Source organism: Emys orbicularis, chromosome 3 (assembly GCF_028017835.1).
Source record: "Emys orbicularis isolate rEmyOrb1 chromosome 3, rEmyOrb1.hap1, whole genome shotgun sequence".
NCBI lineage: Eukaryota > Metazoa > Chordata > Testudines > Emydidae > Emys > Emys orbicularis.
This window is the reverse complement of record NC_088685.1, coordinates 148,535,017-148,548,546: the sequence shown is the minus strand read 5'-3', so window position 1 is coordinate 148,548,546 and position 13,530 is coordinate 148,535,017. Positions and strand designations below refer to the sequence as shown.

The 13,530-nt window shown below is 39.5% G+C and overlaps 1 protein-coding gene across 1 annotated transcript in view; it reads left to right on the top strand.

Moving 5' to 3' along the window:
* Positions 1-13,530, top strand: part of HEATR5B (HEAT repeat containing 5B) — a 93,154-nt gene that overhangs the window by 1,023 nt on the left and 78,601 nt on the right. The window contains exons 2-7 of the mRNA XM_065400371.1: positions 2,422-2,590; positions 3,610-3,821; positions 5,702-5,810; positions 8,299-8,448; positions 10,504-10,675; positions 12,773-12,930. Coding sequence (XP_065256443.1) covers positions 2,465-2,590; positions 3,610-3,821; positions 5,702-5,810; positions 8,299-8,448; positions 10,504-10,675; positions 12,773-12,930 — 927 coding nt within the window. The 5' untranslated portion in view covers positions 2,422-2,464. The remainder of the gene's footprint in view (positions 1-2,421; positions 2,591-3,609; positions 3,822-5,701; positions 5,811-8,298; positions 8,449-10,503; positions 10,676-12,772; positions 12,931-13,530) is intronic.

The window sequence follows — 13,530 nt, the reverse complement described above, 5'->3', positions numbered from 1 at the left end:
TTCAGAATGCTGCTGCAAAGATCATTTTCTTAGCCTGTTACTTTGACCATGTCACCCCTCTCTTTCTCCCACTGGCTCCCCCTTCTCTGTCACATCCAACATAAACTGTTTGTCTTCCCTTTCAAGGCTAGCTGCAGTCAATCCCCACCCTATCATCTCTCATTTGCTGTTGAGCTACCGGTGCTCATTTCCGATCAGCCACGGTGCCAGCCTCCATTGCCTGCTTGTTGTTTGAAAACTTAACACCTTCATTGTTCCTCCTCTGCTGCCCCTCATGCTTGGGAGGAGCACCCTATGAACATTCACAAAGCTACCTCATTATTCACCTTGACATCCCTCCACAAGAGTCTCTTCTGCCATGATGCCTACAAAAAAGCTTGACAAAAAGTAATTGTCACAGGGGAATCATCATAGAATGGGGGTATTACTGGTGGAGTTCTTCAGGGATCAGTACTAGGCCTGATGCTATTCATTATTTTTATCAATGATCTAGAAGTAAGTATAAAGTCAATTAGGATAAAATTAGCAGATGATACAAAGATTGGGAGAATAGTAAATAACAATGAGGACAGGGCAATCATACAGTGTGATCTGAATTGTTTGATAAACGGGGCCCAGTCAAACAGAACACATTTTAATACAGTCAAATGAAAAGTCATATACCGACAAAATGAGGGACTGTATCCTGGAAAGAAGTGACTCTGAAAAGAATTTAGTGGTCGTACTGGACAAACAGTTCAACATGAGTTCCTTGTGCAATGCTGTGGCAAAAAGGGATAATGTGATCTTTGGATGTGTCAACTGAGGGTAGTGAGTAGGGGTAGGAAACTGATTTGACCTCTGTGTACACTGCACACAGTTCTTGTGTCCACATTTTAAAAAGTTATTGAAAAATTGGAGAGAATGCAGAGAAGAGCCACAAAAATGATTGCAGGTCTGGAGAAAATGCCTACTTAGCTTATCAAAAAAGAATCAAGAGGTAACTTGATTATGTGGATAGGTACCAGCACAGGGAGAAAATACCAGATATTAAAGGGCTCTTTAATTTAGCAGTGAAAGGCATAACAAGAACCACAGCCAGAAGCTGTAGCCAAACAATTTAAAATGAGAAATAAGACAGAGATTTTTAACAGTGAGGATGATTAACTGTTGGATCAAGACTACATGCCTTTCTGAAAGATATATTTTTGTCAGACACAAGTTATTGGACTCAATAGAGGAGTAACTGGATGAAATTCTATGGTTTGTGACATAGAGATCCGATTAGATGATCTAATGGTCCCTGCTGGCCTTAAAATCTATGAAACATATCAGAAATAATGTGATGAGAATCCTAATTTATACATTTTAATAGGATTAATGCACATTTCTTCCATTTAATTTCCCTGCTTTTTATCTTTAAGGACAAAAAAGGAGAAGGGAATAGGAGAAATAGAAAAGTAGGAAAAAAGTAAAAAGTATAGTGTCTGCAGATTACTTCTCTCTGGGTTTGTAAATTGCCTGGTATGTGGATGAAGTTACACTTGGTGAAATGCATGTTTCATACAACTATATTGCTCTAGTTCTATGAAACACAATTTATGGAATATGTACTTTGTGCAGGAGATCCCTTCAACTGAAGGGGTAAGGGCATCCTGGATCTCCTCACAAATCAAAGAGAAGCTCCCCAGACTCCTTTACACAAGGTCCCATGGAGTATTTTTCTATATGGTATCCAGTACCTTGGAGAGGTTAAAGGGATAAGTAAGATCTCGGAGGGGAAGGGAAGGGAAGTAGTCTCTCCTGACTGGTAACATTCTTTTTTTCTCTTTACTACTTTTTTACAGGGACCTCAACATTATTCTTTGCCAGGCAGAAAAACCTCTGAAATCCTGAAGCTGCCTGTACATTGTTTTTGACATTTAAGGTCCCTATACCTCAAATACATATTCATGTGCTTAATCTTAAGCATGTGACTAGTCCCATTAGGTATGTCTACAGAGCCCGTGCTAATGAGCCTTGCAGCCTGGGTTGGCAGACTTGGGCTTGCGCTAGACAGCTCTTTGACGTTGTGGCTCGGGCTGGAACTCCGGCTCTGGAGCTCATCCCCCTTCCTAGGCTTCAGAGCTTGAGCACCAGCCCAAGCGGCAAGTTCGAAGAGCTGGCTACACACCTATTTTTAGAGCTCTAGCATGAGCCCTGCAAGCCCAATTCTGTTAACCCAGGTTGAGAAGCTCACTGTTGCAGGCTGTATAGATGTACCCATTGACTTCTCTGAGACTACTTAATTAAAACAAGCATAAATGTATGCAGGATTGGGGTCTGATATTGTAGTCTGTATTTAAAATGCAGTTCTGCTCTGAAAACTGTAATTTGCATTAAATAAAAAATATTGTAGCAAAGCTTTTTATTGCTTTACATTGTACATTAACTGTATTTTAGAGACAACACAGGAGTCTACAGTGAAGTCAGAGTTTAAATAAGGATGGAGCTGGCTCATAGTTTGTTGCTAAATGAAGAAGCTTTGGCTCAAATCACAGAAGCAAAGAGGCCAGTCTTTATTTTTGAGTGGTTGCGATTTCTGGATAAAGTGCTTGTAGCTGCCAACAAGGTAACTTTATTTCTCCCTCTTTATTTCTCTCTCTAAAAATGTCTTGTTAATTTCATACTCATGAAAAGGTACCAGATGGACATCCATAACAGTGGCAGTAGGATCTGGGAGCCAACCTTCAGAGTAACTGTAAGTAGAAAGTAGGCCCCTGTGTAAATCACAATTTCATGTAGTGTACCGAAATCATGAAAATGCCTCCAACCGTGATCTTTTTTTAAAAAAGGTAAAAGGAAAACTGTCTACAAGAAAGTCTGTAATACTAAAAAAAAAAAAAAAAATTACCTTAGCTAGTCAATTTCAAGGACAGGATGACTTTTCCAAATAGTGTTAGTCAATTTCAAAGATGGAATGACACTTGGTATTGACTGACATTACTTGTGAAATTCATTCTGTTCTTGAAATTGACTAATGTTACTTATAAAACTAATTCCATGCAAACTTCATAAAATTCAGTAATTTGCCATTTACACTATCCTGAATTTTCTAAAACAAAATAATTTGTGCTTTACACAGGGCCCTAACTAACTATAAGTGCATATATAAACTTTCAACTGTATCTTGTAGTTTTGTAAATACCTGTGCTTATTAATTTACTTGTTGCTTGTGCTCAGTCTGAAATTATAGATTTACAAACTACAATACTTAGTAGGATCTACAGTTCTTCAGTAATATGGATACCTCGGAAAATTTAGCTCTTTTCTTCAAGTGCGGGACCTTTTAATGATGAGGGAAAAGAGGTGAAAAATGGCAAAGGAGGACAGTCCTGGGAGCTTAAAGGACCCTCTGTGAAGTAATATTGTATTAATAAATTATATATGATAGAAACAGTAAGAACTCAGCAATAGCAACCATTTGTATATTTCCATTTAGCATTTGTATGTGCAGGTGTTGAGTATAGTATAGAGTATTTTAGATTGAAACATAAAACATCTCCCTCAAGGTTTGTGGAAACTGGTAGAAATGTTGAATTACATATGAATGGAAAGACTATAATAACATAAATTTTGTTCCTTTAACAGACAGATGTCAAGGAAAAACAAAAGAAGCTTGTGGAACAGCTAACTGGACTCATCAGCAGTTCCCCTGGGCCACCCACACGTAAATTACTGGCTAAAAATCTTGCGGCTCTTTATAGCATTGGCGATACATTTACTGTCTTTCAGACACTTGATAAGTGTAATGACATTATCAAGAATAAAGATGATACTGCTGCCTATTTACCGACCAAACTGTAAGTAAAATGTTGCCTTAAGAGGGGGAATGTTTGTTATAAATAAAGTATTTCATATCTCTACATTAATCTGTATGTGTATGTATTTGTGTATCATATACATATGTATATATAATATAATATAAAAATAAATGAGACATAACAAGAGCAGGATTGGGAGTGTGGAGGGAAGGATTTAGAGCTAACAAAGATTCATGTGGTTGTCTGGAGTTGAAGAGTCTTTCTTCCAGGAAAGGAAATGTCTTCTACTCTGGGCTAATTTTTACATGTTTATGTCATCCAGAGGAAAGCTAATGCCTGGCAGAATAACAAATGGACAAATTCCTCTACTTGGATTTTCTCAAATATTTACAGGCACATTCTGATCCCCAAATTAAAAGGTGCAAGGAACCTTGCAGGCTAAACCCTAACATGGACTTTGTATTTCAAGAGATAATTGTTAATGTTAGGTACTCTTCAGAAAGAGTGTTCACTGTTTGTTTGTATTCATCTACTATACAGTGTGTGTCTCTTGAATAAATAATCTCTGTGCTCTGTGTGTGTTTAGCTTCAGCTCACATTTCAGGTATCCTAGCACAGTGTCTCTCAACCTTTTTGATAACAGCGACTGGCTTGCTGCCTTCCTAAACTGTGTCAGGGAGATCTCAGGGACTGCCGCTGGTCCAAGGACTGGTCGTTGAGAAACACTGTCCTAGCAGTCTCACTGGTAGGAAATACTAGTTAAGGTTGTAAAACCATTTTTGTTATAACCCTTTGTTTTTACATACTCAACTATCTGAAATATTGACCCTTTGGGCTGAAACTCTCCTTGCTTGATTTATGCCTTTTTTATGAGAAATGTTGAGCAGAATAGTTTTTATTATGAATTCCCAAACATATTACTTTCCCCGCTTAAAGAATATCCCAACAGCCTTTTTTCCCCATTCAGGTTATTCAAAAACAGCTGAACTTTGAAATGGCAGACTTTTTGTATAAGGTGTCCTTGGTGAGGAGTTATGTGCTTCGATAAGTTTGAAATGAACAGCTGGCTGGATAATATGCTATCAGTGATTGAAAAATTATTGTTGAGCATTCTCAGTTGTATATGTTTAAAAACTTTAAGCTAAGAAAGCCTTGTCATATCAGTTTACACATTCTCAGGAGCCTGGGATGCACAGGAGCTGCTTCTGTCAAGCTGCTGCTGGAACTATTTATATGTCTAATTGAAACACAAAATTGCTTAAAATCCTTTCTGCCTCAACTCTCCTCTTTTCCTCCTCCAAAAGAATGAAACAAAACAAAACCCCCCACTCCAAAGAGCCAAGTTATTCTAGTACCTGAACATCAGGAAAAGGAAAAATGCGGGTGCAAAAAATTGACTGACCCAGTGATTTTAGCGTATCTAAATTTAACTGCATTGTATAACATTGTACACATTTTGAGTTTGTTTTATGTAAAAAAACCAACAACAAAATGTCTATCCTTTTTCAGTTGTCGGGGCACGTATATCAAAATGTAAGGAACGTACTGCTGACCTCTAACAGTTTTCTGCTGTCTGGCTGAAGACCGTTTTCTGCAACCATTTAAAGCCTTAATCCTGCAAAGATTTAATTATACGCTTAATTTTACACAGGATTAGGGCCTAAGGAAAAAATCCTGCCAATGGATCAAACCCCACATAGCTGATCACTCTATTTTCACTATCTAGGTTGAGTGAAATATAGAGTAAACAACCAACATAACTATTGAATAATAAATAGATTTTTAGTAATAGAAGATGATTAACAACATACTGTACATTTAAAAAATAAATTTCCTTATCTCCTAGTCTGATGCTTTCCATTTAAGTTGTATGTTAAACTTTGACAAAGAGGTTTCTAAGGGACATCTTGTCTTTGTAGGGCTGCAGTGGCATGTGTTGGAGCTTTTTATGAAAAAATGGGCAGGATGCTGGGTAGTTCTTTTCCAGAAACAGTTAATAATCTCTTAAAGTCTCTGAAAAGTGCAGAGGTAAGTTAAAGGGGCATTTTAGGTCTACACATTTAGGGATTTTTTTAAAAGCCAAAACTATTTTTTTTTTTTTTTTTTTTTTAGTTGAAATGTCTTCACGGCTTTTCACTGAACTGGGCAAACAGATACTGTCTTTATGGTTCATATCAGTATAAAGATATACATATAGTTGTACTATGTAAGTGGCTTAAAATTTTGGCATGTGAATATTATAGCAGTCACTTAGTTGTGATTGCAACTGTTAAAGTTGCAAAATGGTTTCAAATACTGTTATAGCCCTTGTAACAGGGTGCTGGTCCTGCGTCACATGTACATGTCCTTGCACCCTGGTTCAATGCTTAGTCCTTTAAGACTGAGGGGACTGAGTTCAGGGAGCACATGACAAGAGTCCTGTGATTCTAAGACCATGTCAACACTACAAAATTAAGTCAACCTAACTTATGTTGGCATATAGCCGCCACAGTAATTACAAGCTTTGCTCCTTGTGTTGGCCGTGCATGTCCTTACCAGGAGCACTTGTACTCATTGTACTGTCAATATGGGATGGCTTCTTAAAGCCAGTAAATTGTGGGACGGCTTCTTAAAGCCAGTAACAGTTGATATAAGCAACACAGTGTCTACCTAACTACATTAACATTGATTCTACACCTTTCATGAAGGTGGAGTTATTCAGTTGATGTAGTGGGGCAGTTACGTCGGCGGGAGCGAAATTTTATTGTAGATGCTTACATAGGTCGGCGTAAGTTGCCTTGCGTCGACCTAACTCTGTAGTGTAGACAGGCCTAAGTTGCAAGCAGCAGCTGCTGTAAACAGGCAGTCTACCCTACTACTGAGAACCCAGGGTCAGGGAAGGACCTTGGAAAGGCTCTCCATAGCCGACAGGAAGGGCTATCTTCCTGGAGAAGGATGTGTCCTCTCCCCTTTCCAGCTGGCAGATAGTGGAAAAGTATCTATTCTCAAGTGTTTGAACCTTTGTGTCTTCTGTTGATTAGTAAACCTGACCCTGAAGAAAGGGATTTGGACCTAAGCCTGAGTACATAGGGTTTATTTGGACTGTGTTGGCTACTGAATCTGCCCCCTGGCAAACAGTCTTGTATTGAGTTGGACTTGCAGAAAAAAACTTTTCAACTGAGGCTATTGAGTTTGCTGTCATCTTAATGTTTTTTGGGGGGTAGTAGGAGAGAAATTTGAGCTCATTTTGTTGAACTCTTTTTGAGTTTTTAAATGTTTAACAAACACCGTTTCCTAGTCTTACAGCTATTTAGTTTTCATGAAAAACACAGAACAAAATAGACAGTCTCTGCCAGTGTTCCCTCTAATTTTTCCCACCCATGTGCAGAATGAATTTTGTTATGTGCACCAATATGAAGGTGATGTGTGTCACATCACAGGTTGAGGGGTGGGCTCGGTGGAGGCCGCGGGAGGTGTGCCCCTCTCCCAGCAGGTTCCCTAGGTGCCTGTGCAGCAGTAAATAGGCTGCTGCGCGGCCACGCAGCTTACAGGGAACTTAGGTCCCTGCCCCAAAGAGCTTACAGTCTAAGCGGAAACATTCCATGTGTTCATTGAGGAATAGTAATTTAGCTAGACTCCAAAAAAAAATAATTGTTTGATTTCACAGTTGTCATAGACTGAAGTTTTTGTATACTGAATGTGCCAAGTACAAAATTACACATTTAAGAAAGATGCATATGTGTGCAGCTAGTTAAATGTATATTGGCAGGTTGAAAGCTTTGTGGATGGAGCTTATGAACTATGTAAACCAAATAGTTCTAGATTCTCCCTCCCCCATTTTTTCCTTGTTAATATAGGTGAGAAATAAAATGCAAAAAATTAAACTAGAAGATTGAATCCAACATTAAGATTTCACAATTACAATAGCAACGGCTACATGTGTACTATTTTCTATTCCTGTTTCATATTGAAAGCATAGATGCTGGACCTAGAGGTGCGGGGGGTGCTGCAGAACCCTTTGGCTTGAAGTGGTTTACATCATACACAGAGCTTACGATCTGATTCAGTGGTTCTCAGCACCCCCATTTTACAAATTGTTCCAGCACCCCTGATTGAAAGTGCACTTTTATGCATATGTTTATTACTATACATATACCCAGTGCTTGAAGTAGATTGAAACAGCAGAGGGAGCTCTCGCTACACCAGCCAGGAAGGACAGGGGGCTCTTGCTATACTTTGAGCATACACATGTGCCATATGGCCTATAACAACTGAGACCATTTTACATACTTAAATGTAGCATTTGCAACTACATGAACACTACACAATAATTTCATGGTATTTGTTCAGTCTCTAGCTATCTTAAGTGGTTTTATTGAATTGATGAGTTTGTATCATCTATGCACACCAATATATACTGCTACAAAAAGAGCAGGTGATACAACTATAATGCTGATATTTGGGGTACAAATAACTATGAAGAGCTGTTGATCGTGAATTGCTTTTTTTACCCTTTGTTTTCTTTTCACGTATGCAGTCTCAGGGCCGAAGTGAAATATTAATGAGTTTACAGAAAGTTCTAAATGGACTGGGTGGTGCAGCAGCTTCATGCCACCGTGATATTTATAAGAATGCACGATCTCTGCTGACGGATAGATCTATGGCTGTACGATGTGCAGTAGCTAAGGTAGGTAAATTTTTTATAAGGTTTAAAAATCCAATATTCTTTGTGCTCTGGATGCTAGGTTCCTTGTAGTTGGGCTTGCTGCCTGTTCTTTATTGTATAGTGTGGTACATTTCTGAAATCATAGCACTTGGTGCTATTTGAATATAAAATTGGTAGCCACAAAGTGAGTTATAGGGAAAATGGCAATTATTGCTTTTGAATTTATACTGATGATTTTCAGTCTGGAGGAATAAGGACAGAGGTGAAAGTGGGTGGCGTACCGGTAAGAAGTGGCTGCCGGTACCGGCCCATACACAGCTGACGTTAAAGCGCTGCCGTGGCAGTGTTTCAAAGTCGCTGCCCCTTTGCCCTCCCCTCCCCCCCGGCCCAGCGACTTAAAAGGGCCCGGGACTCCCGGCTGCCGCTGCAGTGGCCGGAGCCCCAGGCCCTTTAAATCACCGCTGAAGCCCCAGGCGGCGCAGGCCAGGCAGTGTGGAAAGGCTGGCTGGGGGAGGCTGACCCACAGCCCCGCCCCTTCCACCTGAGGCCCCGCCCCCATACCAGTAAGTCTTTTATAGTACTTTCACCCCTGAATAAGGAGGTCGGTGTCGTGAGGAATATTTGTTCACTGTGCCATGGTGCCTTTTCTGTACTTCCATAAACTCTGATGTTTGTGTATTTATGTTAGATTGTAATTAATGTGATAAATAACAATCCACTTATTTTTTTGTTTAGCGGTAAATAATTAGTGGTGCTGGGGGAAAAGCTGCCTTTTTTTGTGTGTGTGTGAATCTGTGTTTCTAAAGTTGTATCCCAGAATTATAGGAATTACACATACAGAATTGATCTCTACAGTACACTTCTTAGTGCCTTGTCCAGTCTAGCTTTAAATGTTCCAAGTAACTGGGATTCTACCTCTTCCCTTAAGAGACTATTCCACTTTTTAATAGATCAACATGTTAATTTTTTTTCCTGATAGTTCCTGATATTCAGCTAAATTTTTTAAATTGTATCTTTCTATACTTTTGTTCCATCTTAAATTCCTGTCCTCTGATGTTTACATCCTACAAATATTTATTGATTGTTTTCAGGTCGCTCTTTTATTGTTTCTTGGTCAAGATACCCTATTTATAAATAATTCTTTTAATCTTTCCTCAAAAGCTAGTCTCTCCAGTTTTAGTAATTTAAAACAAGGCACTCAAGATGTATTTTCGGGAATAATGCTGCACAGACCGATAGATGAAGCAGATGATCTACTAGGTCTTTTTTTCTGCTCTCTAAATCCAAGTTGGACATAAACTGAAATTTAATTTCTTAACTTTCGCACATTCCAACATCCAAACTTATTTACATATGTATGTTTGGAGTTCTAGATTTTACCGCAATCCTCAGACAAGAACCATTCCTACAATTGTACAATACTTGTTAAAGCCAGATATATATCATGCAGCATATTAATTTTTCACTAGAATACTTTGTTTGACAAAATTACTCCAAATCAACAATGAAAACACACAAAAAGAACTAGTTCAAGCTTTGCCCACAGACTGGTGGAGAATATGGATGAGGTGGAGAGTTACACAAATTCTCAGCAAGAAGTCAGTCTAAGATGTTAAAATCTCACTAGACTGGGGAGACTGTACACATTATGGATCTTGACATGTAGAATAGGATAATATTTCTTCCTAGAAGGCCTGAAGAGGGCCTCTGTCAGCTATGACTAGCACAGTCTGCTCAGTTTAGAGTATCAGAGGTCCTTCGACTATTGGATCTGTCTTCACCTCTTAGGTGTCCCTTACAGTCTTACACACAAAGGATGCTGAAAGTGTGATTTACTTCAGATATTTCAAGGCTAGTTGAGTATATTAAAACAAAAGAGGTGCATAGTCCCATGGTTTTTCTTCAGTGGTTATTCCAGCCAAGTTATCTGGGCTTTAATGAGAGAGACAAAAACAAAAAGCCAATCCGAAGAGGTCCATATTAACATGTTTGCCAAATAAACCTAATGCATAGGCTTAATGACAGAAGGGAAAAAGTAGGTTGTAGTAGTATTCAATAATTCTTATTTTCCTACAGTGCCTACTGGAACTACAAAATGAAGCTGTATTTATGTGGACTGCTGAGCTAGAAAATGTAGCAACACTCTGCTTTAAAGCTCTGGAAAACTCAAATTATGGTGTACGAGTTGCAGTGTCGAAGCTTTTGGGGACCGTCATGGCTACAGCGTTGATACCAAAACAAGCAACAGGTATTGCATTATATGACCACATGGCATGGTGTGTTATTGTTTCAGTTCATGGAAGGTTTTTTTTTTTTGGTAGACTTAAATTTTAAAATGAATAAACTAAAATGAGTGAAGTCTGTGGATTTCCTATTAAATTCCCATAAGGAGATAAAGACAATATTTTAGTTTTAACGTACAAAAAAGTAATTCACCTGGCATAAAACATGAAAACAAAACTGTGAACAAAAGCACAGTAGCTAAGATCTCAACTATGATTCCTCAAGACTAGTGTTGTACATATAGATCTCCAACTTGTTCCCACCCATCAGTAGGGCTCCGTATCTGTCACGGAGGTCGCAGAAATGATGGATTCCATGATTTTCCGTGACCTCTGTGACTTCTTCAGGGGCCAGTGTGGCTGACCCCACAGTCGCCCAAGCAGCTGGCTCCGGGGGCAGCTGCTCAGGTGGCCCCCAGGATAGCTACATAAGCTGCTGCTGGAGTGGCCCCGGGACCAGCCACACTAGCAGCTGCTCCGGTGGCGCCCAGCAGTGGTCCTGGGGTGGCCGGAGCAGCTGCAGTCCGCGGCCCCAGGCAGTGGTCCCCGGGCAGCTGGCCAGAGCGGCTGTGGTCTGCGGCTCCTGGCATCTGGTGCCGCTGGCCCTGGATGGCTCCCCAGCAGCGTCCTGGACTCCCCCCATCAGCTGCGGCCTTCCAGCCCCAACCTCCCCCCTCCCCCCTCAAGATTTAATCACAAGTATTTTTAATAAAAGTCATGGACAGGTCACGGGCCGTGAATTTTTGTTTATTGCCCATGACTTTTACTAAAAATACCCATGACTAAATCATAGCCTTACCCATCACAACTGTAGTCTGATCCATCTTGTAAAATGTGTAGTTGCTGGAATACCCCCCTATGTCATTCTCTGCCCCTTGTAGACAGATATTGTGGTATATATCTAGTTTAACAATCTCAGAATAATGAGACCTAAAATGCTCTTTTTGTTACCTTAAAAAAAAAAAAAAAAAAGCTTGAAATTGCACATTCAAACCCTGTCTATGGTCAGATTGATTGGCTCCATCATTCTCAAAGGGGCATAGTTCCACAGCCGTAGCACTCATGGAAGATGTAATGTAGGCAAGGGTCAGACTGGCTTAGGCATTTTTGCGGTTGTGTGATCTAATCATGGCAGTCAATACACCTGAGCCTTGTCTATGTTAAAGCCTCCATTGGCACTACCACAGGTGGAGTCCATCCATTTGGAAATTATGGGTCCAAAAAATTCCTAGTGTAGACAAGACTTGAGAACCAGATTCTGATCTCTCAGATGTGCACTAGTATATTGCCTTATGTAAGAAAAAGCTGCTATTGTGCATGCATGTGAAAGGACAGTCATGAGTAATTTAAAATGTGTGGATTTATAGTGATGCATCTCTCTCGATATTGAAGGTCAGAATTAGGTCCATATATCTTATTTTATTTTCTCTTACTTACTTCCTCCCTCAACCCCTACCATCACCACACACGTAAACCTGAAACATAAACCTTTTCAAAGGGGGGAGGATTCTATTATTTTAAAAATAAGGCTTTATTTATGAACTTATGTTATATGGCTGAGAAGTACTGAGTGTGGCATCCTCTGCAGCATATCAGGTTTGTTCCTTCAACGTAGCCACAGGGAATTCCTAGGGAGAAATGCAGAGGGCTTCTTTTTCCCCCAAACCATGTTACCGTGGGCAACCAAGAGGCTAGACTTGGACATCTCCCTTCATTTCAACTGTGTTTCCCCCTCCCTTCAAGAATTTGCACATCTGGGCGTAGACCTGTGGTTCTGTACATGAATGCTGGCAGCAGTAGTTTGAGACAGATCTGAATGGTTTGATCCTTGTAGTTTGTTTTTGCTTTTGCTATGGCAGCTGTGTGAGCGTCATGGTGAAGAGCACAGGTGGGAGTCTTCCACTGAGAATTCAAAATAATAAAAATGCAGAAAAAAATAAGGATTAAAAATGGATTCATGGTGGCAGGAATGATGTGAATATTTAATGGTGCGTCTTAAGATGGCTAGATTGTCTTGTTTTAAAAAGTATACAATTAAATGATTACTGTTCTCTTTCCAAAAGTGATGCGTCAGAACGTGAAGCGGGCTACACTGGAGGAAGTCCTAGAACTTATGGCCACAGGGTTTCTTCGAGGAGGGTCAGGATTCCTAAAAAGTGGTGGTGAGATGTTGAAAGTAGGAGGGTCTGTCAATCGGGAAGTGCGAGTTGGTGTCACACAGGTTTGTGATAATTTTTAGAAGTTTTTTCCCTCTCATGTTTTCTGAAAATATAGTAACAATATACACCTTGGAGCTGTTAGCCCTGTTTGGGGAAAAATGTGAATATATAGGCTTATTAAGTTATTGTTCTTTTATTTGTCCCAGCACAGTAGGATTGCATAAATGTATAACAAACTTTCTTAATTTGGCAATTTGTATAAACTTATTTATGAATTCAATTTGACTTTCCTGTTGTTCACCTGAGATAGTTACATTAGTTCCGTGCACTACATAAACATTGCTATTATTTTTTAGCTAGTAGTACTGGCTGACTTTTGAAAGCTTTTTTTTTTTAATTAGAGAATATGACAACCACAGATTAGAGTTTGCTATGTATACTGGATATATGAAAAATATCATCCAGTCACAGTGTGCTAAGGGTAGTCCTTAAAACCATTTGAAAAATGGATGGTTCAGAATGTAATTTAAATTGTATTTCCCCTAGAGAGAACATTACTTCTGTTCTCTGTGATCTGCATTGGCTACCAATTGGCTTTCTGGGTAAAGTTTGCAGCCCTAAATCGTTTGGATCCTGGCAAGCCTGTTAGACCATCTCTCTTC